The sequence below is a fragment of the Lepisosteus oculatus genome, chromosome 3 (assembly GCF_040954835.1).
Source record: "Lepisosteus oculatus isolate fLepOcu1 chromosome 3, fLepOcu1.hap2, whole genome shotgun sequence".
In the NCBI taxonomy this organism is placed as follows: Eukaryota; Metazoa; Chordata; class Actinopteri; order Semionotiformes; family Lepisosteidae; genus Lepisosteus; species Lepisosteus oculatus.
This window is the reverse complement of record NC_090698.1, coordinates 5783809-5810140: the sequence shown is the minus strand read 5'-3', so window position 1 is coordinate 5810140 and position 26332 is coordinate 5783809. Positions and strand designations below refer to the sequence as shown.

The window sequence follows — 26332 nt, the reverse complement described above, 5'->3', positions numbered from 1 at the left end:
AGTCTGCAACTTAGATCTAATTAATTGGGATGTGTTGTTGTCTTATCATTTGTTCAGAATGTGTTGTAGTAACTTGTTTGTTTTAAGGTATAAAAGACCATCTTTAGCTACTTATTAAGTCTGGTGGTTGCAAGACAGACTTCCATATGAAGTAAAGAGTCTTCTGCGTCACAAACACCTGAACTTTGTCATTTGAATGACACAACACTACCAATCTTTAATCTATTCCTTCATACTTATATAGACACTGTTCTGTAAAATACTGGAATCTTTCATTCTGCAGTGTTACAGTCATTGATACGGTCTTAGGTTCTACTTTATGTAATCTTACTATCCTCATTCTACTATCTACATGGCCAGCAACTATATCACCCTGCAGCTCACAGCTGGCAGCCCACTGGAGCTCAGCAGTGTGAGCCTGCCCAGTACCTGGATGGGAGACTCCTGGGAAAGCTGAGGTTGCTGCTGGCAGAGGTGTTAGTGGGGCCAGTAGGGGGTGCTCACACTGTGGTCTGTGTGGGTCCTGATGTCCTAGTATAGTGACGGGGACACTGTACTGTAAAAAGGTGCCATCCTTTGGATGAGACAGAGGCCCCGACTCTCTGTGGTCATTAAAAACCCCAGGGCGTTTCTCAAAAAGAGTAGGGGTGTTACCCCGGTGTCCTGGCCAAATTTCCCCCTGGACTTTACCAGTCATGGCCTCCTAATAATCCCCCTCTGAACTGGTTTCATCACTCTGCTCTCCTCCCACTGAGAGCTGGTGTGTGGGGAGAGTACTGGCGCATCATCCGGGGGGGCTGCGCACTGGTTGTGGTGGAGTGGATCTCCATTACCTGTGAAGTGCTTTGAGTGGAGTGTCCAGAAAAGTGCTTTATAAGTGTAAGGCATTATTATAAATATTATACTTATCTGTAGACTCGCACACTTTAATATTTCTAGATTCAAGAGTACACAGAGACATGACTACCGTAAAGAGTACAGTATTTTTTGTTTCTGTAAAGTGTTGTCCTTTCAAGTGTTTCTTGACAAATGTTGTCCCAAACCTTTAAAACGCGAATAATTCTGTAATAATATGAACGTATCATATCTTGCAATGTTTAAAAGGGATTATTTGTAAACTTAAAAATAATCTCTTTTAAACATTGCAAGATATGATACGTTCATATTATTACAGAATTATTCGCGTTTTAAAGGTTTGGGACAACATTTGTTTGATCGGGGAAAGTGTTTTTCCTAGCAATTTTGTCCTCTGCTTTATTTTAAAGAAACACTTAAAGACTTAAAAAAAAGGCCTTGCTGTGCTTGGAGGACTTCTTCACTACCTCTATAGTATAATTGTGGGCTTCGGTCCATCTGTTTCCACATAGTGTGTGTAACCCCAAAGACACTGCGGAGCTGTGGAGACAATCGTGTTGTCATGTGTGGAATTGTCATTTCTTAATATTGTCAAAGAAGTTTGGTAATAACGCAGCTGAAGTTCAGTCTGTTCTGGGTGTGATGCTGTTGATGTCTCTTTGTCTCTTCTCTGGCCTGCGAGTGGCTGGACTCTGCTGAGCTCTGGATTTCCTCTGCTGAGCTGTGCATGCAGACTGGCTTGTGTCCTTCTGCCCTTTGAACTTTATTCACTTCTGTTGCTTGGCTCCAGCGATTGATTTCATGGGTGCAAACGTGAGAATTCATTGTGCACCAGATACACGGGTGGCGGGGCGGAGTGGTGGCTCTGTGGCTGAGGATCTGCGTCCGTGGCTGGAAGGCTACCGGTTCGTATCCCGCGGCCGGCAGAGGAATCCTACTCTGTTGGGCCCCTGAGCGAGGCCCTTCACCCCCAGCTGCTCCAGGGGCGCTGTATAAATGGCTGACCCTGTGCTCTGACCCCAAGCTGCTCTCCCTGTCTGTGTGTCTCATGGGGAGCAAGCTGGGGTCTGCGAAAAGACAAATTTCTAATGCAAGAAACTGTATATGGCCAATAAAGTGATCTGATCTTATGTCAGCAGGCTCTGCTCTGCCCTGGGCTCTGCTCCACTTACCGATCTCCAGGATATTACAACTGAGATTCACGCAGGAAACTCGTACTAATGGCAGGATTCCAGTGAAGGGCCCCGCTGTACAGTATACTGCCACAAGGACATCCAGAGCACCAGAACCACAGGTCCCCTCGTCAAAAACTCTTTTATTGAAACAGAAGACCGCAAACGACAAAGCGACTCGACATGAGTCGGGAAAACGCAACTCCTCTCAGCTATGGAAGCCTGAGGCAAATAAAGACTGAGGAAGAGGAGGACAAAATGAAAGGAAGCTATTCTGCCAAGTCTCCTCTCCCATCGCTCCGGGCCCGTCCCCCATCCCCTCACAGTTTGGAGAAAGGCACGTCCTTCGGGCTCCTCTTCTCCAGCACTGCCTGAGCCGCCTTGACGATGTCCTCGGTCTGCAGCATGCTCATGTTCCACGTGGCCTGAAAGCACAGGCAACGCTGAGGTCAGGAGCTCCCAGCCAGCCTGTCCTCCTGTCCCCCAAGAGCCCCGCTTCAAGAACCTCACCCTCTGCATTATGACACATTTCCAAAGAAAAAACTGTGGGTGGGGTTGATCAGTGTGTGTGTGTCTCCTGGGTGTGGGTGGGGTTGATGTGTGTGTACGGTATATTGGCCTCACTCACTATGTAGTCCAGTCTGTGTGTGTGTGAACAGTATATTGGCCTCACTCACTATGTAGTCCAGTGTGTGTGGGGTTGATCAGTGTGTGTGTATGGTATATTGGCCTCACTCACTATGTAGTCTAGTGTGTGTGGGGTTGATCAGTGTGTGTGTATGGTATATTGGCCTCACTCACTATGTAGTCCAGTGTGTGTGGGGTTGATCAGTGTGTGTATGGTATATTGGCCTCACTCACTATGTAGTCCAGTGTGTGTGGGGTTGATCAGTGTGTGTGTGTGGTATATTGGCCTCACTCACTATGTAGTCCAGTGTGTGTGGGATTGATCAGTGTGTGTGTGTACAGTATATTGGCCTCACTCACTATGTAGTCCAGTGTGTGTGGGGTTGATCAGTGTGTGTGTATGGTATATTGGCCTCACTCACTATGTAGTCCAGTGTGTGTGGGGTTGATCAGTGTGTGTGTGTACAGTATATTGGCCTCACTCACTATGTAGTCCAGTGTGTGTGGGGTTGATCAGTGTGTGTGTATGGTATATTGGCCTCACTCACTATGTAGTCCAGTGTGTGTGGGGTTGATCAGTGTGTGTGTGTATGGTATATTGGCCTCACTCACTATGTAGTCCAGTGTGTGTGGGGTTGATCAGTGTGTGTGTGTATGGTATATTGGCCTCACTCACTATGTAGTCCAGTGTGTGTGGGGTTGATCAGTGTGTGTGTGTATGGTATATTGGCCTCACTCACTATGTAGTCCAGTGTGCGTGGGGTTGATCAGTGTGTGTGTATGGTATATTGGCCTCACTCACTATGTAGTCCAGTGTGTGTGGGGTTGATCAGTGTGTGTGTGTATGGTATATTGGCCTCACTCACTATGTAGTCCAGTGTGTGTGGGGTTGATCAGTGTGTGTATGGTATATTGGCCTCACTCACTATGTAGTCCAGTGTGTGTGGGGTTGATCAGTGTGTGTGTGTGGTATATTGGCCTCACTCACTATGTAGTCCAGTGTGTGTGGGGTTGATCAGTGTGTGTGTGTACAGTATATTGGCCTCACTCACTATGTAGTCCAGTGTGTGTGGGGTTGATGTGTGTGTACGGTATATTGGCCTCACTCGCTATGTAGTCCAGTGTGTGTGGGGTTGATCAGTGTGTGTGTGTACAGTATATTGGCCTCACTCACTATGTAGTCCAGTGTGTGTGGGGTTGATCAGTGTGTGTGTGTGGTATATTGGCCTCACTCACTATGTAGTCCAGTCTGTGTGTGTGTGAACAGTATATTGGCCTCACTCACTATGTAGTCCAGTGTGTGTGGGGTTGATCAGTGTGTGTATGGTATATTGGCCTCACTCACTATGTAGTCCAGTGTGTGTGGGGTTGATCAGTGTGTGTGTGTGGTATATTGGCCTCACTCACTATGTAGTCCAGTGTGTGTGGGGTTGATCAGTGTGTGTGTGTACAGTATATTGGCCTCACTCACTATGTAGTCCAGTGTGTGTGGGGTTGATCAGTGTGTGTGTGTGGTATATTGGCCTCACTCACTATGTAGTCCAGTGTGTGTGGGGTTGATCAGTGTGTGTGTGTACAGTATATTGGCCTCACTCACTATGTAGTCCAGTGTGTGTGGGGTTGATCAGTGTGTGTGTATGGTATATTGGCCTCACTCACTATGTAGTCCAGTGTGTGTGGGGTTGATCAGTGTGTGTGTGTACAGTATATTGGCCTCACTCACTATGTAGTCCAGTGTGTGTGGGGTTGATCAGTGTGTGTGTATGGTATATTGGCCTCACTCACTATGTAGTCCAGTGTGTGTGGGGTTGATCAGTGTGTGTGTGTATGGTATATTGGCCTCACTCACTATGTAGTCCAGTGTGTGTGGGGTTGATCAGTGTGTGTATGGTATATTGGCCTCACTCACTATGTAGTCCAGTGTGTGTGGGGTTGATCAGTGTGTGTGGTATATTGGCCTCACTCACTATGTAGTCCAGTGTGTGTGGGGTTGATCAGTGTGTGTGTGTACAGTATATTGGCCTCACTCACTATGTAGTCCAGTGTGTGTGGGGTTGATCAGTGTGTGTGTATGGTATATTGGCCTCACTCACTATGTAGTCCAGTGTGTGTGGGGTTGATCAGTGTGTGTGTGTACAGTATATTGGCCTCACTCACTATGTAGTCCAGTGTGTGTGGGGTTGATCAGTGTGTGTGTATGGTATATTGGCCTCACTCACTATGTAGTCCAGTGTGTGTGGGGTTGATCAGTGTGTGTGTGTATGGTATATTGGCCTCACTCACTATGTAGTCCAGTGTGTGTGGGGTTGATCAGTGTGTGTATGGTATATTGGCCTCACTCACTATGTAGTCCAGTGTGTGTGGGGTTGATCAGTGTGTGTGTGTGGTATATTGGCCTCACTCACTATGTAGTCCAGTGTGTGTGGGGTTGATCAGTGTGTGTGTGTGTGTACAGTATATTGGCCTCACTCACTATGTAGTCCAGTGTGTGTGGGGTTGATCAGTGTGTGTGTATGGTATATTGGCCTCACTCACTATGTAGTCCAGTGTGTGTGGGGTTGATCAGTGTGTGTGTGTATGGTATATTGGCCTCACTCACTATGTAGTCCAGTGTGTGTGGGGTTGATCAGTGTGTGTGTGTACGGTATATTGGCCTCACTCACTATGTAGTCCAGTGTGTGTGGGGTTGATCAGTGTGTGTGTGTACAGTATATTGGCCTCACTCACTATGTAGTCCAGGCTTTCCTGCACACTGTGGTCGCGGGAGTACAGCAGGTTGATCTTGGTGCCCTGTACTGCGACTGGGCTCCTCGCTGCGATCTCTGCTGCCAGCTCCAGAGCCGCGCTCATCATCGTCTCCTTGTCTGGAAACACGCGGCTGAAGGAAAGTACAGGCAGCATCTCTCTCTGTCCATGACACAGCACAACAGACAGGGCCCTTCAGATCAGCACTCTCACAGACACAAAAACTGGCAGAAAGAGAGAGAGAACCCCCCAGCTAGAAGTTACAGCCAGCAGCTCCGTCACCTTGCAGCTCACAGCTGGCTGCCTACTGGAGCTCCGCAGTGTGAGCCTGGTCAGTACCTGGATGGGAGACTCCTGGGAAAGCAGAGGCTGGAAGAGCTGTTAGTGGGGCCAGTAGGGGGCGCTCACCCTGTGGTCTGTGGGGGTCCTAATGCCCCAGTATAGTGACGGGGACACTATACTGTAAAAAGGCGCCATCCTTCGGATGAGATGTAAAACTGAGATCCTGACTCTCTGTGGTCATTAACAATCCCAGGGCGTTTCTCAAAAAGAGTAGGGGTGTTACCCCGGTGTCCTGGTCAAATTTCCCCCTTTACTTTACCAATCATGGCCTCCTAATAATCCCCCTCTCTGAACTGGCTTCATCACTCTGCTCTCCTCCCACTGAGAGCTGGTGTGTGGGGAGAGTACTGGTGCACTATGGCTGCCTATGTATCATCCAGGTGGGGCTGCACACTGGTGGTGGTGGAGGGGATCCCCATTACCTGTAAAGCGCTCTGAGTGGAGTGTCCAGAAAAGTGCTATATAAGTGTAAGGAATTATTATTATAAGAGATCTTGCAGACAGAGGAGAGACAAGCAGTCTGGCAGAAAGAAAGGAGACGGTCTCGCAGCGAGAGAGAATACAGCCCGTTACGCAAACAGGAGACTGATCCACAATGACAGAACACAGGGCCAAAGACGGACCCCCTATGGAGAGACGGGAGACAGACCTGACCAGCCCACAGCTCTTGGCTTCTTCAGACCACATCTTCCTGGCAGTGAGGGCGAGCTCATTCACCAGACTGAAAGGCAGACAAGCGGAGAGGCCAAGTCGACAACACAGCAACACGGCAAGACAGCGAGCACCTGTAGGCACAATCCAGAGACAGCCGCCTGCTCCGGTGTGGGAAAGCCTGGATCAAACTGAGTGGGCGAAGGGTAGTGTAAGCAATGCCACAGCCTACAGGGGTAAAAGCAGCGCCCCCTGTTGACAGGTTGAGTGCCCTGTGCCTTTTCTACCTCTACCAAACCAGGCCACACCGCGGCTGCACAGTGAGGCACCCAACATGTGACTTGAGCTTTCCGCACGTCTCTTTGAAGCCTTTACATGGCTAGTTCATCAACTATCAGCTGACCACCGATCGAAGGGCTGACAGCAAGCTGTGAAAACGTCTAAACCTGTGAAGCTCTTCTTTCTCTGTACTTTGATCCTCACGCTGCAGAGCTAATCCATTTGTCTACAATGGACAGGGCAGTAGGGCTCAGGGCTAACATAGTATGACAGCACAACGTGTTATTAGTTGTTTGTTGTGGACAAAGTACACTTCGATCTAAAACTAACTCTAGAGACGCCAATTAAAGGCGGGATTTTTCTGTATTGCACTTCCATTCCTTGCACAAATCTGAAAAAAGCTTGAGTGGAACTGGGTTAATTGCACTTGGCTTGTATTACATGTGCTCTCTACCTAACCAGGCAACACTGCTGTTACAGCAACCCGCAGTAAGTCATCTCCAACGTGTCAGACAGGGGCGAGGTCGTCGATGGACCGGTGTTTGAGTCGCAGGTGCTGGGCACCTCACCGTGGGCGCCGGCGCGGCTGCCTGGCGTGTCTGGAGGCCGGAAGGCGGGCCGGGCCCTGCCCACAGGTGCACCCTGCAGTCTGAAGTGGACGGCAGGAGGCTGCTGGTCCTGATTCACCCTGCAGCTTGACCGGAGCTCACCTGCGGCTTCCGATCACCTTGGGGAGGCGCTGCAGAGTGCCCACGTCCGCCGCCAGCCCGATGTCCACCTCCTGCAGGCGAGGGAAGAGTTTCCGTGACGGGCGAGACTCCTGCTCGGGGCTCGCGGAGCGACCGGTTCTCTCGGACCGACTCCAGACCCCAGCAGAGCCAGGGCGTCTACCCCGCTGGCCTGCGCGTTTACTCTGGCAGATCTGGGGCGTCTACCCCGCTGGCCTGCGTGTTTATTCTGGCAGATCCGGGGCGTCTACCCCGCTGGCCTGCGTGTTTACTCTGGCAGATCCGGGGCGTCTACCCCGCTGGCCTGCGTGTTTACTCTGGCAGATCCGGGGCGTCTACCCCGCTGGCCTGCGTGTTTACTCTGGCAGATCCGGGGCGTCTACCCCGCTGGCCTGCGTGTTTACTCGGGGGCCTGGGTCCTAATCAGAGGGCTGACTGCTGGCGCTTCAGGCGTTTAGTTGGTCACCAACTGCAAAACGAGACGAGCTCAACCCGTTCTGAAAGCGCCCGGCTGTGAACAGGGGGACTGGGACCTCTATTCTGAGGCCCGTTTCGTGGGGTTGCAGCCTTCAAAGAAGAGTGACCCCACACGTGCCTGAGGTAAGGAACTGAATCTCTTTAGTCTTGTCAGAACGGAAGGTGCCGTCTTCCACTCGGGGAGTCGGTGACGATCTGGTTAAAGGCGGGTCTGGTCCCCTTTAATCAGTTGTTCCCTGCTGGGCTCCTGCGGCAGCTGTAGGCCTGGAGACTGCGGCTGGCCAGACCAGAGAGGGGGGCTGTTTCTCTGCCTGCTCGCTGTGCTGAAATAACCAGTTTCACAGCTACTGGGACAGCGGCCTGCAGCTCCTTGGGAAGAAAGGATTCTTCCTCTGGCCTAACAGCAGGGTGGCTGGACAGCAATGCTAACGGGAAGTTTCTGGACTGGGAGAGGAAGTCAGACAGTCCCACAGAAGAAGACTGCCATGTGGACTGGGGAGAACATGCAAACTCCCCACACAGGGCTACCCAACGTACAGGATCAAACCCAAAACAAAAACTGGGAAACACCAGCTGTGCTCTCCTGCTTGGGAAATCCCAGTCACAGCTGGCAAAGTCTGCATCATAAAGCTAAACCTGCGTTCTGAGGTCACATAGATCCTATCCTTTTTAATAGATCCACTGTGTTATTGTTGGTTTTTGAATTTGCAATGTCTAATCGGTGATCTCAGGTCTGATTCATCTGAACAAAATCCAAGTGGAGAGGTTGCGTCTCCTGCAATAAAGTTCTTCGGTCCTCGTTAATCCAAAGTTAAAAAGTTCAAAACTTGAAATATTTTTCTTCCTCTGTTATTGTGAAGTGGTATCAGCGAAGTATACTTCAGTGTGTTTACTAAGAGGGCTAACAGTCATGAGTAAGTGGATTTGTCATCTGTATTCTTCTACTTTCAACTGCCCAGTACTCCCAGGGCACCGGGCACCTCTCTAAGGGTCAGGGGTCAGAGTTCACAGAGGGGGAGAGGTCTCCTACCTTGACCTGGAACCAGGCGTCCTGAGTGCAGAGTCTGATGTCGCAGGCTGAGATCAGGTCCACCCCTGGCGACAGAGACACACAGCTCAACACGCGCACTGCACAACGACCACACGCGCTCCACCGCCCGGCGGTATTCTCACTGATCCCCGCGGGAGGCTCGCCCGCCTCACTCCGACTGCGCACACACTGTCTCTGTTCCCAGACACCCGCTGAGCGGACAGCTGCAGCTCCCAGGAGCGCAGAGCTCAGCGCGCTGCTGCTCGGACCCACCCCTGCTATCAGGTCACCGGGCGCTACGCAAAACCAGCCCACACTGACCTCCTCCCACGCAGGCTCCATGGACAGCCACCACCACGGGCTTCGGGCACTGCGGACAGAGGACAGAAGACAGCCCGTCACTCCTACAGCGAGTCCCCTGCCCCTCTCAAGGGCCCTGTCCACTCCTGTCCCCCCAGCGACAGGACAGCCGGTCACTCCTACAGGGGCGCTGTCCACTCCTGCCCCCCAGCGACAGGACAGCCGGTCACTCCTACAGGGGCGCTGTCCACTCCTGCCCCCCAGCGACAGGACAGCCGGTCACTCCTACAGGGGCCCTGTCCACTCCTGTCCCCCCAGCGACAGGACAGCTGGTCACTCCTACAGGGGCGCTGTCCACTCCTGCCCCCCAGCGACAGGACAGCTGGATGGACACGTGCCCTGGAGAGCAGGGTGGATGGGGGACGACACCATGAAGGACAAGACCTCCAGCCGTCCCCAGTCTGCCCCTCCCCGTGCGTAAACGTGTCCCGAACCGCTTGCCCCCTCTCGTGTGAGATCAGCCCTGATTAATCTGCTCACAGCTGTGGCCCTGGGCCGCGCCACCAGGGGGCGCCACAAGCCTGCCGCACGGAGCTTTGCCTGTTGCCCCGTGATGCACCTGCCAGGACAGGACTGGCCCCGCCCCGCCCCGCTCACCCTCTCGATGACGGTGAAGGTCTCCTGGTACTGGCAGACGGTCTTGCGGATGTTCCAGGCCTTGCGGGCAGTGTCGTCCCCCTCGGGCTGCAGGACGTGGCCGGCTATGTCCATGAGGTCGATACCTGGCACAGAGCACAGCGCCGTCAGCGTCTGCCCGCGCGGCGGTCCGGGCCCGTCCGGCTCTCACCGGCGGCGCTCGATACCGCAGTGCCCAGCGCGAGCTCAAACAAGCTCCACCAGTGCAGTCCGCAGTGAGAACCTGCAGGTAATGAGACCTGGACTGGACCACACCGCTGTGCACTGGGAGCCTGAGAGCAGGGGCGTTTGAGCTCCTGTGACTGTGGGGGCTCGTCACGGACTTTCAGTCTACTGTCAGCCAGGGCAAACTCTGCACAGGGTGAATACAGAGCTCCGTGAAGCCGGCCCCCCTACAGACAGCACAAACGATGAAACCCACCTCATTCGTTAGTGCTGCATTTGTGCCATTTGGTGTCGTTGAATATAGCATTTGTGCTGCTTGCGTTCCCGAGATATAGCGTCTTGTTTTTCTGGTGATCACGTGACCATGCATGTCCATGAAGTCCCCCCCCTTGAAAGTAGCATTTGTGCTGTTTTTTCAAGACAGCCACGCGATTACCCGATTAAACAGGGCGCTATATCTCGGAAACAAAAGCAGCACAACTGCTACTTTCAACGGCACAAACGCAGCACTAACAATTGCGGTGGGTTTCATCGTTTGTGCTGTTTCAGAGGTAGAGGGGGACTTCATGGAGCTGGACAAGCAAGCATGTCCTGGGTCATTACATTGCAGACTGCAGAAGACACGACTTCACCTGGGAGAAATCCGACGATCTAACAAAGGCAGTCATACCTGTGTCTTCAGAGGTCAAGGCGTGCCCTCACGCTGTATTCTACACCAAGGGCTGACCAGGAACACACAGATAAAAGGACTGTGAGCTCATCGTTTCATGTTTGCGCATAAGACCCCTGTAAATACAAACACGTGGATAACGCCAGTTTTTCAGAGAACCTAGACATATGTTCACTTCTGTTCTGTGAAAAGAAGAATATTTTCCAATATTGCTGCGGTCTGCATGTGTGAGATGGAAGACTCGCATGTGTTATGAACTGTCTAAACTTTATACATAGTGCCCCTTTAAAAAAAAAAAAGTCCTGAAATACTGGTTCCTTTTCACGTTGGCGAATGTGCTTTGGATAACGAAGAGCATCAATGGTTCAGAAAGTTGCAAATTCAGGTCTTTTAAAATACGTGGCTCGACAGACAGGGTGAATTTTCACACGTCCCTTGATGCCTGTGTTTATGTGAGAAAGAGACAATGCGAAGCCTTTTACTTCTTCAGATTTCTAAAAAAGGACACCGCTATGAGGTATTAAGATGAGTTCATTAAAGCCTCTTCGCTATTTAAGGCTTCACCCGCAGCTCTTCTGATTCGGGTACGATATTGGAACCGAAATTAATTAATTAATTTTCCTGTTCACACAAACGCGTAGGAGATAATGATATTAAACGCAAACTCCACCGCTGCACCTTCACCAGGGCAAACAGAGGAACAGACTTGCAGAACTGTTACTCTCGCGCCGGTAACAGAGCGCTTGAACTCGGCAGACGGGGTCACTGGAGGTCAAACGCGCCGTGTATGGTCACGTGATCACTGGAACGTCAAGGCGCTATATCTTGGGACACAAACGCTACTTTCAACGGCACAAACAGGCACAAACGTAGCGCTAACGAATGAGGTGGGTTTCATCGTTTCTGCCGTCTGTAGGGGGGCCAACTTCACGGAGCTTGAACCCAGACCCCAGACTGGCTCTACAGTACTGCTGGTCAGGAGCTACGGCCTGCTCTTGTCCACACAGACGACAGCACAGCCGGGCTCCATCTCCGTCTTACCGGCAGTGAATATTTTACCAGCTCCTGAAACCACAACGGCACGGCACTCCGGGTCCGCAGAGATCTGAGAGAAACACTGCACCATCTCCCTGAGACACAGACAGCGGGAGAGAGGGAGAGAGGAGGAGAGAGAGAGAGAGAGAGACAGGAGGAAAGAGAAAGGAGGAGAGAGAGAGAGACAGGTGGCGTGGCATTATCCAGGTGCAGCTATCCAGATTACCACAAACTGCTCCAGGGGCGCCGTATAAATGGCTGACCCTGCGCTCTGACTACGCAGACAAACTACAGGGAGCCTGATCGAAGCGTCCACAACCCTCAAAGCCATCGACAGAGTTGGACGTGTTCAGACTGAACAGTGAAACGTGAACAGGAGGCAAGTCTTTACACAAAGGGTTGTGGGAGTATGGAACACTATGGCTCCATGCTCTTGTAGATACCCTGACTTCTTTAAAACAAACAGCTGGCTAAGATCCTCAGATCAGTTCACTTCCTCCCATCAGCCTCCTCTCCACTGTCACTCTTCCCCGTTAGCGCGCCCCCTGCGTGCGCCCCGCCCACCCACCTCCAGAAAGCTCTGTTCATGGCGTTGCGCTTCTCCGGGCGGTGCAGCTCCACGTGGGTCACCGTGTCCGTTACCCTGGTAACACGCAGCGTCTCGAACGCCGCGGGGGGCTCGGGCTCAGCCCCCGCCCCCGACGACATGGCCCTGACCACGCCCAGTCTGGGGAGCCACGAGGCCGGGCCTGTAGGAGAGAGGGAGAGACAGGATTACAGCAGGGCAGGAGAGAGGAGCAGAGAGGGACAGGAGAGACAGGATTACAGCAGGCTGGAGAGAGGAGCAGAGAGGGACAGGAGAGAGGAGCAGACTGGGACAGGAGAGAGGGGGCAGACTGGGACAGGAGAGAGGGGGCAGACTGGGGTGAGGGAATGGACACTGGTAAACAGAGACATTCTAGAATCCAAGAAACAGAGGCTTCTGAACGAAAGCAGACAACACACTGACCAGTACTGGACCAGGGTGGGAGACAAAAAGGAGAATCAGACCTTGACCAAGTATGGTCTCATTGACCATAGACACTGGACACAGACAGACCTGGCTGTCCAGAGAGGACAGGCTCAGTGACCACAGCCTGGCCATAGAAACTGGACACAGACAGACCTGACTGACCAGAGAGGACAGGTTGTGCTCCACTGCCAGCAGGGAGAAGCAGACACAGAAGAGACACTTTCTGCTGCACTGGTAGAAATACTCTGGGATTAGACAAACATTCTTCCCCCAAAATAACAATTCTAATCCCAGAAGTCCCACAGCTGCCAGAATCAGAACAGCTTCAATCCTACTGGGGAGAAACCTCAACAGAGCTGCAGCCCAGAGTGTGATTTCCTGTCACAGCGTAGCGAGCCTCCTAAATATTGTGTTTGTTGTAAACGTATTGTTAATTGTTATTGCTGAGACAACATTGTGGTTCATCGATCGTTCTAAAACCCTCGTTATGTTGCAGAATTTCAGTGGGGTCACTCACTGGAAAAGCAACGCGTGACCTCTCACCCACTTCATACACAGCCCACCAGATCCGCGCCACTGGCTTAAGAAACTTTTTTTCCATAAGGATTTTAACACGGCTTCCAAAATGAGCTCAGTGAAGCGCGGACGGGGGTGATAGATGCTGACACTGCTGTTCGGGAGTGCAGTTTAATTGTTAAACACTGTTACCGCTGGCGCAAAGTTTGGTTGCTTGTTGAAGCCACGGGACAAGAATTTAAAACCAGTTTGATGGGTTGCTAGCAGACGCGACTAAATCGGCTAGCGGAAGGGAGAACATTGCCACTGGTGATTAACGCTTTGTTTCGATAAGTCTGTCAACGCAACCTTCCAACCTGTTAACAAGAAACTCACGTTTTCCCAGCGCACAGCGAAGAGCGATACCAGCCATAGCAGTCCTGACAGTGTAGAGACCTGGCCGACCTTTGACCCATTTACCGCGGACGAAGGGACCATCTCCAAAGTGCTTAACATTCAAGGAAGCGTACGTACGACCGGGGAAGAGAGAACATTTACGATGTAAAATCTAAATGGTGCCCAGGACTACCTCTCATCATACGCCCGAACACGAGAATGATGCTACCACTCATATCTAATTGCGACGTAAATTTTCCAGCGTCGTCATGAATGACCTTGTCGGTTCCGCTTACCGTTTTTATTGACTACCCCTTTATGTTGCGACACAGCCATTGCTCTAAGAGAGTACGGAAGCCGAGCTGGTTCGAAACGCCCCGACTCGCTCCTTTTCGAAACAAGCGAATGTCGCTGAAGATTTAGTTTTCAGAAGTCTCTGGGCTCGGCAAGTTCCTTGCAGTTTTCACGTCGAACTGAAGTTTCGACTACTTATTGGTTAAAATATAAAGTATGACGTGACAGTAACTCTCACCCCAAATATTGCACAGAAAGCTGAAAACAGCCAGCTTGCAATTATGTACAACACGTGGTTCTTCCTAGTCCTACACCTCAACCATCGCCTAACAGCATCCATTCACAGGTAGCTCCACCTGCACTAAAAGGGCACCTGTCACTCAGATAGAAGCAGAGTGCCTCCTGCCTCCAGCATCAGGTGGATGCCGCACACTGGTGGTGGTGGAGGGGAGACCCCATTACCTGTAAAGCGCTTTGAGTGGAGTGTCCAGAAAAGCGCTATATAAGTGTAAGCAATTATTACCTGTGAAACACCTTTGTCACGACTTGCTCCATTTCAATTGCTTGTTGAGAAATCAGCTGTAGTAGGAAGGGCTACACCTGATCACCGTAAAGCCTTGATCTGGGCCTCCAGGAACCAGGGTTCAAACACACCCGAACCACCTCTGCAGCTTCATTTTCAAAAACTGACACAGGTACTGACCACCAAGGGCAGCTTCACCAAGAACAAAAAAAAACAAGAGAGCCCCCACAGTTCTGTTTAAATTTTTATTGAGATTGGAAACAAAAAACACAAAATAAAAAAAAGAAATCCACTCTTTTTACACTTGGTAATTTCCATCTCATGGAGCTGTGGTGCTGATCGGACAGACAGCGTAGCATGTGCGAAAAAACTAAAAAAAATACTGGTACAAAATAAGCACATCTCTGTCACCGCTAAAACAGCGTTACTCCCTAGTGCGATTGTAATACTTTCCTCTGCGACAGCGGAGCTCCACGGTTAAAACTCAAAGACAAACGCGACAGACGGACACGAGCAGCCGGGTGGCTCCCGGGACAAGGCGAACAGGAGAAGGTGAGGGTGCGGGCGAGGAGGTGGTCTCCACGGCGACGGTGAGGGGCAGCTAGTTGGCGTGCTGCGCAGTGGAGAAGCACAGCTTGAGGGTGTAGGGGTAGGGACCATCTAGGGGAGAAAGAAACAACATTAGAAAGCTTTTGTGCTAAAGTATCCTCTGCCCCCAGAGGGAGAACGAGACAGACGAGGCCTGAAATGACTAACACCTCCAGGAGCCATCATCAGGCACGGAGCCCTGGGGCCGCGGTCGGCGAGGGGCACAAGCTTGAACACGTGGGAAGCGCTCACTGCTGAGCCGGGCGTGCAAGGATACTTGCCCCCAGCGCCCCTCCGCCACTGTCGCTTGCCGTCCTAAACCTGCAGAGACTCTCACCCGACTGGAGCGAGAGCCACGCAGGCCAAACACGGGCGGCTAGACCGTCTCGCCACAGGATCATCTCCACAAGTGACGTGGTGCGATTTACAAATAACCAGAGTCTCGCGGAGACCTCCCCGCCAGTCCCCGTAACTCCCTGTCTCCTCCACTCAACAGCGGGAGCTCAGAGTCCCGCGTCAGCCTAGCCCACACGAGCTCCCCGGGCGAGCCGATCCAGATCCCAAGTGGCTCGAGAGGACTACGGGATGGCACACGAGCCGGCACAAACGCTCTACTTACTGGGGTTCTTCATCTGGAAGTGGTTCATCATGGCCAGGGCCTCCATGGCGTCGTTGATGGAATCCCACTCTAGCAGGCCGGACGAACTGCGCTCGCCTGCGCCCCCACATGAGGAGAGAGACGGATACGGAGTCCAATTTATTCACACTGCATCCACCAGTGGTAAAAGCCTCTGCACACTTCACTCACTGTCTGCGAGAAGACGCCTGCTGCGCAAACCAGTTTTAACTAAGCAAGTGTACTGCAATGTGGCTATGAAGACGGGCCCTGTGCCTTCATCACACGGCACAGCCCCAGTTCTATGCACTATGTCCTATTTATGTATTGACTGTTACTGTTTGCACGGTAAGGTTAGGCTGTCTCGGCCTGTCTATTAGGGGGCCAAAGGCCTTTTATTTTTACTCGAGTCTCCGCTACCATCAAACACTCAGACACTCTTAGCAAGGTGTCTCTCTTTTGCAGAGCTGGCGGCGAGAAGGCCCACAGGAGAACTCAGATGACTACAGTCTCTCCCTGGAATTACCACAGGCAGGTTGAAGACAGCGGCACAGGACAGACACAGAACAGCATTCCATGCCACAGGTGCAGACAGGAGGCTTCATATCAGAAACCCGTAGAGAAATCAGGACAGACAGCGTATAGTAAGTGGGATTACTGGGAGTACTTACTCTTTCCCGAAAAGAGCTTCACGTTAGATGGGCTCTTGACTCCCAACTCCTCACAGATCTGAAACACCCAGATAAAAGCAGAGGTCAGCTGTCGGTTGACATGAGGCACGTCTCTGAGATAGCGGCGGGCGAACAGCCAGACGCCGCACACTCTAGCAGTGGCTTTCCAAGCAAAGCAACATCCCGATATCTGTCCCCACCCACGAGGAAGACTCCCTGCCCACCTGGTTGAAGATCTCCACGGTGACGTCAGGCTGGGCGTTGAAGAAGTGCAGGACGTTGCTGGGGTGCTGGATGCGGTTCTTGGCGGCCTGCTCCGGGGAAGTAAAGCGGTTGTTCCGCGAGCCGTGGAAGTCCTTGAAGCTGCTGGTGCCGTCCTCCAACTCGTAGGACTGGCCGGGCATGATGGCCTGCTGCTTGGACACGCTGGAGAGGGAGGGAGGAACAGAAAGAGGGAAAATGAGACGAGAGACCATCATCTCAACCTGCCGCAGGAAGAGAGGGGGAAGGAGAGGGACAAGCCTGCTCACTTACCACACGTTGAGCTTCTGTCCGAACAGGAAGTTGTTGTTGAGGTGAGTTATGGCACGGTCCACAGCGTAGCAGTCGCCCATCTCTACCATGGCAGCTCCAGGCTTACTCTTCATAAACTTTACCTGCAAGGCAGCGGGAGGGAGAAATGTCACTGCTGTCCCTTCCTCCTTCATCCCACCACACAGCTGTCAAACCACCGGTTTTTAGCTACAGAAGCACAGCTGAGCCGATAAACTCCAGGGATTAGAGCTCTTTAAGAAACGTCATCGGCGGAGTCGCTCACCCTCTCGACGTTGCCATAGAGACAGAAGACGTTGAACACCCGGTCCGCGTTCATCTTGGAAGGCTCCAGGCCGTACACCATGACGACGGGAGAGTCGGCGTGCGGGCTGTACTCCGGGGGAGGGGGAGGAGGAGGAGGGGGGTGTCCGTACTGCGGCCCCCCGTACCGCTGGCTGTGGCCCCCCCGCCGTGGCCCGCCCATCGGTGGCCCCATGCGCCGGCCCTCATAGTGAGGAGGGGGCGGGGGCCCATAGCTGTCATCGTGGTAGTGGCCATGATAGCCTCCCTGAGGGCCGCCTGCAGCCGAGAGAGAGCGAGAGGTGAGCCCTGCCCAAGCTACTCTCAAGCACACACACCATCCGTCTTGTCACACTGCAGCACACCTGCATACACACACACACACACAAGGACAAACTGCACCACATGACACGGAGACACAGGTATCGAAGTGCCTACCGTACTCCGGAGGGTGATCTCCTAGCAGCGCGGGCTGCCTCTGCCTCTTGTTGGGGTTCGAGTTCATATCTGCAGTACACAGAGGCAGAAGGTAAGACTGTCAGTGTGTGGAGAAAGTCCCCAAGGGCAAGCAATCCAAACCCCCACTGCCTCATCTACTCCAGGTTTCACCAGCTGCAGGTTCATCCTGCTCAGTCCGGATGATCCCGTTCTCCTGCGCAAAAGCCAACATCTCCACTTCACGCAGATGTAACCAAGAAAGAGCAAAATGGCAACAGTATCTGCGAAGAGACCATTGGCTTTTGAGCAGAGAGCGGCAACTGCTAAAATCCACGATTCCCTGTGTAACTTTAACCATGACCAATCAAGACGCGGTCAATGTGCCCCCTAGACATCATAAGCCTGCGCTACCAACACATGAGCATGAAAACTGGCAAAACCAACAGCACCAAGCAGTGTCTCTGAGAACGACAGCAACACTGCTAGAATTAACTGTGGATCAGGCCATGTTTGCAAACTCCTCGCCAAGGTCAATTTAAAACTGTCTCTTAAAGAATTTTGCAATACCCAACAGACTGGAAATTTGGATGAGCTACAGGGCTACAGAGACCGCTCAAGCCTGTCTGTTTCTGGCAGTTGGTCTGAAATCAATAAACCAACACCACTAACATTTACAGGAAATTCAAATCCAGGACATTCCCATACAGTACAGGAGAATTGAGCACATTGTAGGAGCTGCTCATGCACAAAAGCTGCAGTGCTACACATCCAGAGGGTCTGGTGTTTGACTCCACCAACCCCAAAACCACGGGGCAAGGCAGGGAGGGACTCCCCCCTTTCTTTGTCCCAGCAGACACTCAGGAGAGTCTATTGGCCTGCGGGAGGACCCGTTTCACAAACTATTGAGACCAACAGCACCATTAAGTTGTCACAGCCCCCACACACGTGAAAAACAAAACAAAACAACAGCTTACTAAATAGCACAAAAACAAAGATTCAGGTTTTACAACATCTTAAAATGAATACTATGGCCATGTAAAAAACAATACTTTCTTGTAAGGGAACAAAGACACAGAGATTACATTTTATTTGGGATGAGAGAAGATACATGAAATCAGGAGCCAGAAATAAAATCGCACAGTGGATTAAAAAAATAAATCCCCAACTGATACAGAGAACGGATTCCTCTGCTAGGACGCGACCCTGGCCTTCGCAGACTGAGAGACCAGCTTTACCCAGTGGCGAAGAAAAGGAACAAGACCCCCGCCCCCCTCCCACACAGTCTGCAAAGCCAGGCGCGCAGCAGAAAAGTACAAGTCGGAAGAAATGAGTGCGACTCCCTCCAGTGGAAAGGGTAACATCACTGCCTTTATTGAACGTCAGCACTGTTCAGAAACAAGCATGGCTGTGGGAGTCTTCGCTACAGCACCGCGCTCTTGCTCAAACTGCTGGGGGGGGGAACAGCCCCCGTAAACGACGCTAAACAAAGCCAGCGCAATACGGCGAGCGCGATCTGAAGCCACTGTAACTCTACCAACAGAGCACAAAAACACCTCTCTGATCGCATCTCACAGCTGGAGTACTGCACGCCGAGGCGCACCGAAACAGAAGTGAGATGGGGGCAGCCTGCTGAAGAACACAACAGCACACCCCTCCCCAGAAAACTCTTAGGTGATCCACGACACTGGGGACCGAAAGTGCACATGGCCGAGGAAGACTCCCAGAGCAGCCTGCAGCTTTTACAGTAATGAAAGTAACAAGACATGTCTACGGATTTACAAAGGTCTTAAGAATAGAAAACAAAAAGTTGAGCTTTACTTACTGGCCTCGATGAGAGGATAAGGGGAGCATGGGGCAGAGGCAGCCGGCTCCCTAACACCACACCGCACCTCCAACCGCTCAAATTAACTCAATTCTCTCCGTCCTCGTACCAGAACAAGCCTTTTTTACTGCGCCCTCGTCGTGACGGCCGCCGTTGCTTTTTTTTTTGTAAAATAAACTGCTTACCGTGGTTCGACAGCAAGCAGACATTTTGCACTGTTCAGAAAGACGGATGTCCTCAACAGACACACAATCCCAAACCTGCATCACATGGGAGTCGTTACAGAGTCGTCAATAGAGACCTTTTCTACAGCACAAAAGCTTGTATTCAAATTTGTTTTTTAAAGTAAAAAGAGCAGAAAACACAAGGAGTAGAAGGGTGTTTTTATTTAAAACCAAGGGGGGTAAAGGGAAGGAAAAAAACCTGATTCCACGAAGAGGTTCTAGCCTGAGAGCAGCGTGGCTGTCTGTCTGTCTGGATGTGCTGTAATAGGGTGTTGAGGTTTCTGAGTGGCCGTGCCCCTTTGTCAGACGTCTCTCTTCCGTGTCAATGTCGGCGTCCTTCCGTGTTTAATGGGCTGTGTGCTGCCCACCCTGCCCCTCCCCAGAGTTTGCTACAAGCGCGTCCTGGCTCAGCCTTGGCCTGGGTTACGAGCGTGGATCGCTTTCGGGTCGGATGTTTGTGTTTGTGCCAGAAAGCAAACAGAGCCCGCGCACCCACCAGTGGCGCTGAATGTGTCCCTGAATGGACTCCCGCTCTCTCCCCCTGTGTCTTTTGCCTTTTTGTCAGTAGATTTTCTTTCACTTTTGTGAGTGGGGTGGCTTTGTGGAGTTTCTGCCCCTCTCTGGTGTCGTGTTTCTCCACACGAGTCGAGTGTCGCAGTGCAGGGCTCCTCTGTCAGCAGTAAGGTGTGGTCAGGGCAAACTTTCAGGCATGTGAAGAGAGCACATGCGATGGCTCAATCCTGGCTTGGACCACGGTGCCAATATAGCCCCACCCCAGCCCTTCCCTCTCCCCTCTGTCTCTCTCTCCCTCTCCATGGAGGTAAGGATGTATTGTGTACAAAAAAAATCGACACCACTTTAAAAGAAGTCTTCTTGCGCCTTGTGGGAGGTGAGAATGTCAGTCTGAACACAATGTATCTGCAGCTGTGGTGGGAGTGTTGATGTTGATGTTCTGGTCTCGGGGGTCTCGCAGTGTCTCTCTTTCTCTCTGGTGCTGCCCCGGTCTGTGGCGGTGAGCTCAGGATTCTCCCTCTCTTTCTCTCTGAGTGGTTAAGTGAGAAATGTCGTCCTCTGTGGTGACGGTGTTGCGATGGCATGGCAGCAGTGTGGTCGCTGGTGCGAGCTTGTGAAGTGTCCCCCATGTTTTCCGATGCTGCCGCTGTGGGACTTTTTTGGGGGAGGGGGTGAGGGTGGGGTTTCTGTAGCTTGTTGCTGTAGCTGTTGGAGAGGATGTTGGCTGTTGTTTCTGGAGTTGGGATGTGCGTTGGTGAGGACCCTGCGTTGTGTAAGCGCGCAAGGGATGTGAAGAGCACACAGGCCTCTGGGGCAGCCATCGGGCGAGTTAGCAAAGCACTCCCGTGTCGCCACGCTCGACGGATCGCCACACGACAACTCGTTACAACGTGGAAACTTCACGGCCATCTTTCCTAGCTGGGCCCGCACCTCCCAGAACGCCTCCACGCAAGGCTCTGGCTCAGAATCAGATCTTCCCATTCTGCGAAAGGGAGGTTTTGTAACGTGGCCGTCTAAAATTAAGTCCGAAGTTGGCTATGACCCCTTTAGAGCTTGAAAAGAAAGCCTTCGCAGCTATGCAGGAAGGTGAAAACAATCAGATCATAAACTTCAAAGAGCTTTCTTTTCAAGGGGCAAAGTCAGACCTTTATGTGCATGAACGGCTTAATTCGCAACACGGTCAGACTGAAGGGAAGACCAGCCGAAAGCAGAAACCGAGAGGTTTGTGACTTATGTTGGATTTCTCTCGTAAGTGAGAAAGTAACATGAAGCAAGAGGATACGCGTCTTGCTGAACATTGAAGGGACACTGGATGCACGTGTCCTTTGTCCAGTTCAGCGCTCAGGTTCCTGTCTCAAGTCAGTCTGTCCAGTAGTAATGAACCAGGTCATTACTAAGGACTGTCGTTTGAAAAAGTTCTTCTCTCTGTGACTACAGAGATCAGACCAGACAGGGAACTAATACCTGAGCAAAAGAAAAACAGGAAAAATGGCCACACTTCACCAACCCAGCATCTCACCTGGCTGGCTGAGCTCACTCCCAGAATTCACAGGCTAAGAGATGTGGAGATGAGCTCTCTCCCTGACCCTTCGATCCTCAGGCAGCGAGACACCACCGACAACAGGGCTGGAACAACCTGCCAGGGCGCCCTCGGCTCCCCGAGTCACTGCGGCCCCGGCAAGGGGTCCGAACGGGACCGGGTCAGGGGATTGGGCCTACGCCTCCCGCGTACGTATCGCTACACGAGCGCAGGTGGGAAAACACACGACCGACACCTCCTAACCGAGCGGGTGCTTAACGAGGAGGAGTGGAAACATGAGTGCGACTCTACGGAATAAACCAGGTGAGGCTGGGTGAAGGGTGCCGGGCAGTCAAAGACAAAGGCACGTGAAGTGTGCAAGTCTGTGTGGGCAAGGGTGACCGCAGGTGTCTGCCTGTGTTTGCGCGCACGCCCGGAAGAGACAGCTGCCCTGGGAGATGCTCTTCACATCCCTTGTGTGTCCCTGCTCCAAAAGAAAGCTGTAGTGTGCCGTTAGGACAGAGGACAGGACCAAACACCATGTGCCCAGCCACAGCCATAATGCCACTGAGCCAGAAGTCCCACCCACAATACCCTGCCCTACCGCAGGGCGCTGGAGCGTCCCTGTTCTGGGGGACGCTGGGGGGACTCCGCCCCCTTCTCTGTTCAGTGGCGCTATAGCGTGAGGTTCGCCCTCACCCCAGACCCGCCCCCACCCCACCCTCCACAGTGGTGCCTGAGGGTGCCGTGTGGAGTCAGACGGAGATCAGCAAGGCAGGCAGGCTGGAGACTTTACCTTGGCCGCTGAGATTGGGGTTGGTGTAGTCCCAGGTGTCCTGGTCGTTCTTGAACACATTGAGGCGCGTCGGCTGGCAAAGGAGAAGAGGGGGGAATGTGACACCGACGCTGCAGGCATCTCACACATCTGGTTCTCAAGTCCAAATACAACCAGGAACCCACCCAACCCCCATCCAAATGAAAAAACTAGCCAGCCATAAAGCGCAGGTCAGGAGGGGGCTTACCTTGGCATACTCGATCTTGAGAGTGCAGCAGCCAGAGTAGATATCGGCGCCGTTGAGGGACGCCTTCGCCCTCTGGGCGCTCTGGACCGAGTCGAATGTGCAGGGAATCAAGGAAAAACCGACGGAAACTCTGGAACAGCACTGGCATCGGCACATCCTAGCCCCAGCTTAGCCGAGTTGACTAACTAACCAGTACACCCCCATACTGGCAAGGGTACAGCGCAAGCGCACGCATCAACCACTACTTCCCCATTCACAACCTAAAACCACACCAAACAGGTCAAGCAAAAGCAGAAACCTCAATATATACCTCACTATAGCATATACCTCACTATAAACATGTTTTCTGGAAAGAACTGGAAAGACACAATGCAGCAACTGTAACCACATCAAACGATGTACCGCAGGTCAGAAACCGCACCACTGTGCAACGAGGGAATACCCACGCACTCAGCAGCCCAACATACGTGTGTGTGTGTGTGTGTGCGTGTGCGATACCGCCACAGCAATAAAGGATATTCCACCATGGCCTGGACCCCGTTCTTCCTGAAGATGACGATCCTCTGGACCGGCCCGCAGGGGTTGCAGATGGTGTACAGCACGTCCTGCAGACAGACACTCTCGTTACTCTCTCTGGTTTAGCGTCCAGCAACAGGGCCCGGCGCACGCTGAGGGGGGCCTCTCGCAGACCACCAGGTCCGTTCAGACAGGCCCCCCTCAGAGATAACCCCCAGGCCTATCGGACCCGTCTCTAAGCCCACCGGACGGATGCAACGGAACAAGAGCGTTACCGTGGTGATGGGGTAGATGGGGTTCATGATGGTGAGCAGCAGCACGTTGTTGACGCTGCGAGAGTCGTCGGGGTCCCCGGGCCGCGAGATCTTCTGGCTGGTGGAGTAGTTGACGAAGGCGGGGTGCCCTGCGATGTAGATCTGGTTGTCGGAGGCGTAGTTCACGGCGTTGCAGGAGCCGTTGATGTCCTCGTACTCCACCAGCGCCTGGCGCTTCTTGGGCATCACCACCACGTAGCTAGAGGGGGGGCGGAGGGGAGAGGGGTGGTGAGACAGCCTGGAGGCGACGGGGGCGCTCTGCTCAACGTCAAGATGGGGGGGGGGGGGGCAGACTCACCTGATGGGCCCGAACTCCTGCAGCGCCTCCACCAGGTCGGCCTCCATGACCCCGTCCACCAGCCCCCGGACGTGGACCACCGGAGAGGGCAGCGTCTTGTGGGGGTCCTCGTACCCTTCCTGGAGACACAGGACAGGCAGGCACCGGTCAGCACAGAGCCCGTCTCCTCAATAAAACCGACCCCCCACCAGTCCTGCCCTCGCCGCCACTCCGCAGACGGACACGCAACCGACTTTCAAGAGGTACAGGCGCCTTTATGACCCATTTCGTACGCCTCCCGAGTCGCAGAGCTGCGCCCCTCGCCCTGGACTCGCCTCTCCTGTCCGAAGTCGCTTCCTGGGCCCGGCGGCGCGGAGATGCCGGTCCCCCCCGGAGGCGCCGGGCCTGCAGGCTGCTGCTCACGGGGGCACCGTGTCCGCGGCGTGAGCGACTCCCGGGCAAGCCAGTCTCCGGCTAAACTTATTTTCAGTCTTTTTTTCAAGCCCTTTAAACCCGAATCCAACACGCAGTCCGGTTACAGGCACCTGGTCCGTGTTCCTGCAGCCGCCCGAGGCCACAGCTGTCCGCTTCTCGGACAAAGGAGACCGCGTCCCTAGTCACCCTTCCCGGCTCTTACCCGCTGTCGATAAGGCCAGAAGGAAAAATGTCGGACGGGGGCACACCGTGCGTACTACTTAAACTTACCGATGTAACATCGCACATTAAACAAAATAACTTTGGGGAAGGTATATTAAAAAATACCGCCCGGCCGAGCTATCGTCAATAACATTCAAACACGCAACAAGTCCTGGAAACAACAGAAAAAAACATTCCAATTCATCTTTAGTTCAAAATCCACTTCAAACAGGAAGACTTATCTCCTGTAACCCGGGATTATCGGGGCGGTTGGACCGCACGTCTCTGTCGGTACCGAGAGCCCAGACGCACACGGCGGTAACCGGCGAGGCCCTCGGCAGCCCAGACCCAGGAACACCGAGCCGGCGGCGGGACGGGCCGCTCGGCTCCTGCGGGGTCTGTGGGCGGCCGGGCGGTTTGAGAAGACGGCGGTGATCATGGCGGTGTAGGGGGGGGGAGGGCAGAGCGCAGTTTTCTCAGGTAACAAAGGCCGGGGCGGCCAACGTGGCCCCACCGCTCCGACCGGCGCTCGGTCACTGCGGCCCCGCCGGACCAGGAGCGACCCGGCGAGGCGAGAGGCCCCGAACCCCCCACGCGCCCGGGCTGCCGTTACCCCCCCCGCCGCACACGCGCCCGGGCTGCCGTTACCTCCCGGCACACGCGCCCGCCGCGAGACACAAACGCGGAAAATTCGGGGTTCGACCGCCGTCTATAACCGCCCGTTACGGTCCGGTTCAATCGTTCGCGGTTCAAGAGGCGCGAAATCGCCCACATTTTATGGAAAAGTCGACCCACGGCGCCAGCCCGGCCCGCTCAGGTTTCGACACGAGCGCACCGCACCGTCCGGTCGGTATCCTTAACCACCTCCACCACCAAGGTGGATTTTAAAAATCGTGTTTTTTATCCCCTTAACTGCTCGCATTTCTTCACTATTAGTTTGGCTGTTCTGACGCTTTTCATCTGTTTAGAAAAATGTTTTTTCCCCACCGTTGCCATGCCGCCGTCGTTGTTCTCGGTCTTCTGTCTCTTCGTAGCTCTGCCGCCCTCGTTGTAGTACCTTCCCGCTTGTGCAGCCATTTTGTAGCAGTTAAAAAAAGCCTGGGCAACGCAGACGCCGAAATGAGACGGACGCAAAAGCGAAAGAAAAGGAAAACCCGCAAGAGACCGCCCACCAGCGACACAACTCGGCCTGGGATTGGAGCGATCGCGCTGTCAATTCGAGAGCGGCGCGACGGCCGACCATTCAAACGCCAAGAAACCGCCCCACGACGTCGGTGATTGGCCGCGCCGGCGCGTCAATCTTAAAATACTCGAGACGCACCGCCCACGAAAGCGTTCTATTGGCCGATATCGCCAGTCGGGATACAACGATTGGTCGGCTGTCCACACCAATCTCCCGATGCAGTCTTCGCCGTTTACTTCCAAACTCTCGGCATAAGTCAGACGTTCTCTGTGCTTCTTGCGTGAATTGGTTTGTCGTAGGCATGCACGGGAAAGGAAACAGGACTTCACCCAGCTTTCAAGAAACTTTAAAAATGTTCCTACCATTGGTCTTAAAAACTGGTTTCACTCCGCCCGAGTCAGCACCTAAATCCGGCCACGACGCGCAACGACGCACGCGTCTGCGCACGACCTTTTTTCTTTCGTTTTATTCAGTTCAGGAGCTGCACACACGCAGCGTGTCGTGTCAGTTTCCTGCCCATTGATGCCCGCCCTTAGACATCCTTCCAGTTCGTGTTGTTAACCGAAGCGTCAGCAAAGAAGTCGGTTTCATACTAGACACACAACGACTTAGTGACCAAAAAATATAAAGCTCCCCCTTCAGAACATGAGCTAAATTCTGCAACCCA

At 53.0% G+C, this 26332-nt stretch overlaps 2 protein-coding genes across 6 annotated transcripts; both read right to left on the bottom strand.

Annotated features, from left to right (window-relative positions):
* Positions 1-2150: 2150 nt before the first annotated feature.
* On the bottom strand, positions 2151-13779 carry ech1 (enoyl CoA hydratase 1, peroxisomal). Its single transcript, XM_069186405.1, has 10 exons — positions 13676-13779; positions 12341-12521; positions 11779-11867; positions 9864-9988; positions 9228-9276; positions 8907-8971; positions 7382-7452; positions 6391-6462; positions 5382-5532; positions 2151-2452 (listed from the first exon to the last, which is right to left on the bottom strand). The coding sequence occupies exons 1-10, from the start codon at positions 13710-13712 to the stop codon at positions 2348-2350; spliced, it is 945 nt and encodes a 314-aa protein (XP_069042506.1). The 5' UTR covers positions 13713-13779; the 3' UTR covers positions 2151-2347.
* A 944-nt stretch (positions 13780-14723) lies between these two features.
* On the bottom strand, positions 14724-26123 carry LOC102688762 (heterogeneous nuclear ribonucleoprotein L). Of its 5 annotated transcripts, none has more exons than XM_015340731.2 (13): positions 26028-26123; positions 23868-23986; positions 23531-23768; positions 23259-23344; positions 22740-22836; positions 22514-22586; positions 17640-17708; positions 17185-17480; positions 16902-17023; positions 16592-16793; positions 16368-16425; positions 15700-15807; positions 14724-15152 (listed from the first exon to the last, which is right to left on the bottom strand). In XM_015340731.2, exons 1-13 carry the CDS (start codon positions 26028-26030, stop codon positions 15094-15096), a joined length of 1530 nt encoding a protein of 509 aa, XP_015196217.1. In that variant the 5' UTR covers positions 26031-26123; the 3' UTR covers positions 14724-15093. The 5 variants fall into 5 exon arrangements, with proteins under 5 accessions (XP_015196217.1, XP_015196215.1, XP_015196216.1 ...); XM_015340729.2 differs by lacking the exon at positions 26028-26123 and adding an exon at positions 25470-25636 and having other exon boundaries at positions 14724-15149; XM_015340730.2 differs by lacking the exon at positions 26028-26123 and adding an exon at positions 25470-25635 and having other exon boundaries at positions 15700-15795.
* Positions 26124-26332: the final 209 nt, after the last annotated feature.

Bases quoted from the DNA above. Each gene is read 5' to 3' on its own strand.
- LOC102688762 (XM_015340728.2), bottom strand. From the start codon at position 25,559: ATGGCTGCACAAGCGGGAAGGTACTACAACGAGGGCGGCAGAGCTACG. The intron at 17,481-17,639 runs GTAGGCACTTCG...TCTCGGCTGCAG, and splicing joins AGATCACCCTCCGGAGTACG to GCGGCCCTCAGGGAGGCTAT. The intron at 15,153-15,699 runs GTAAGTAGAGCG...TTTCTCCCCTAG, and splicing joins CTTCCAGATGAAGAACCCCA to ATGGTCCCTACCCCTACACC.
- ech1 (XM_069186405.1), bottom strand. From the start codon at position 13,712: ATGGCTGGTATCGCTCTTCGCTGTGCGCTGGGAAAAC. The intron at 7,453-8,906 runs GTAGGAGACCTC...CCTCGCCTGCAG, and splicing joins ACGCCTGGTTCCAGGTCAAG to GAGGTGGACATCGGGCTGGC. The intron at 2,453-5,381 runs GTGAGTGAGGCC...CTGTGCTTTCAG, and splicing joins AGGAAAGCCTGGACTACATA to GCCACGTGGAACATGAGCAT.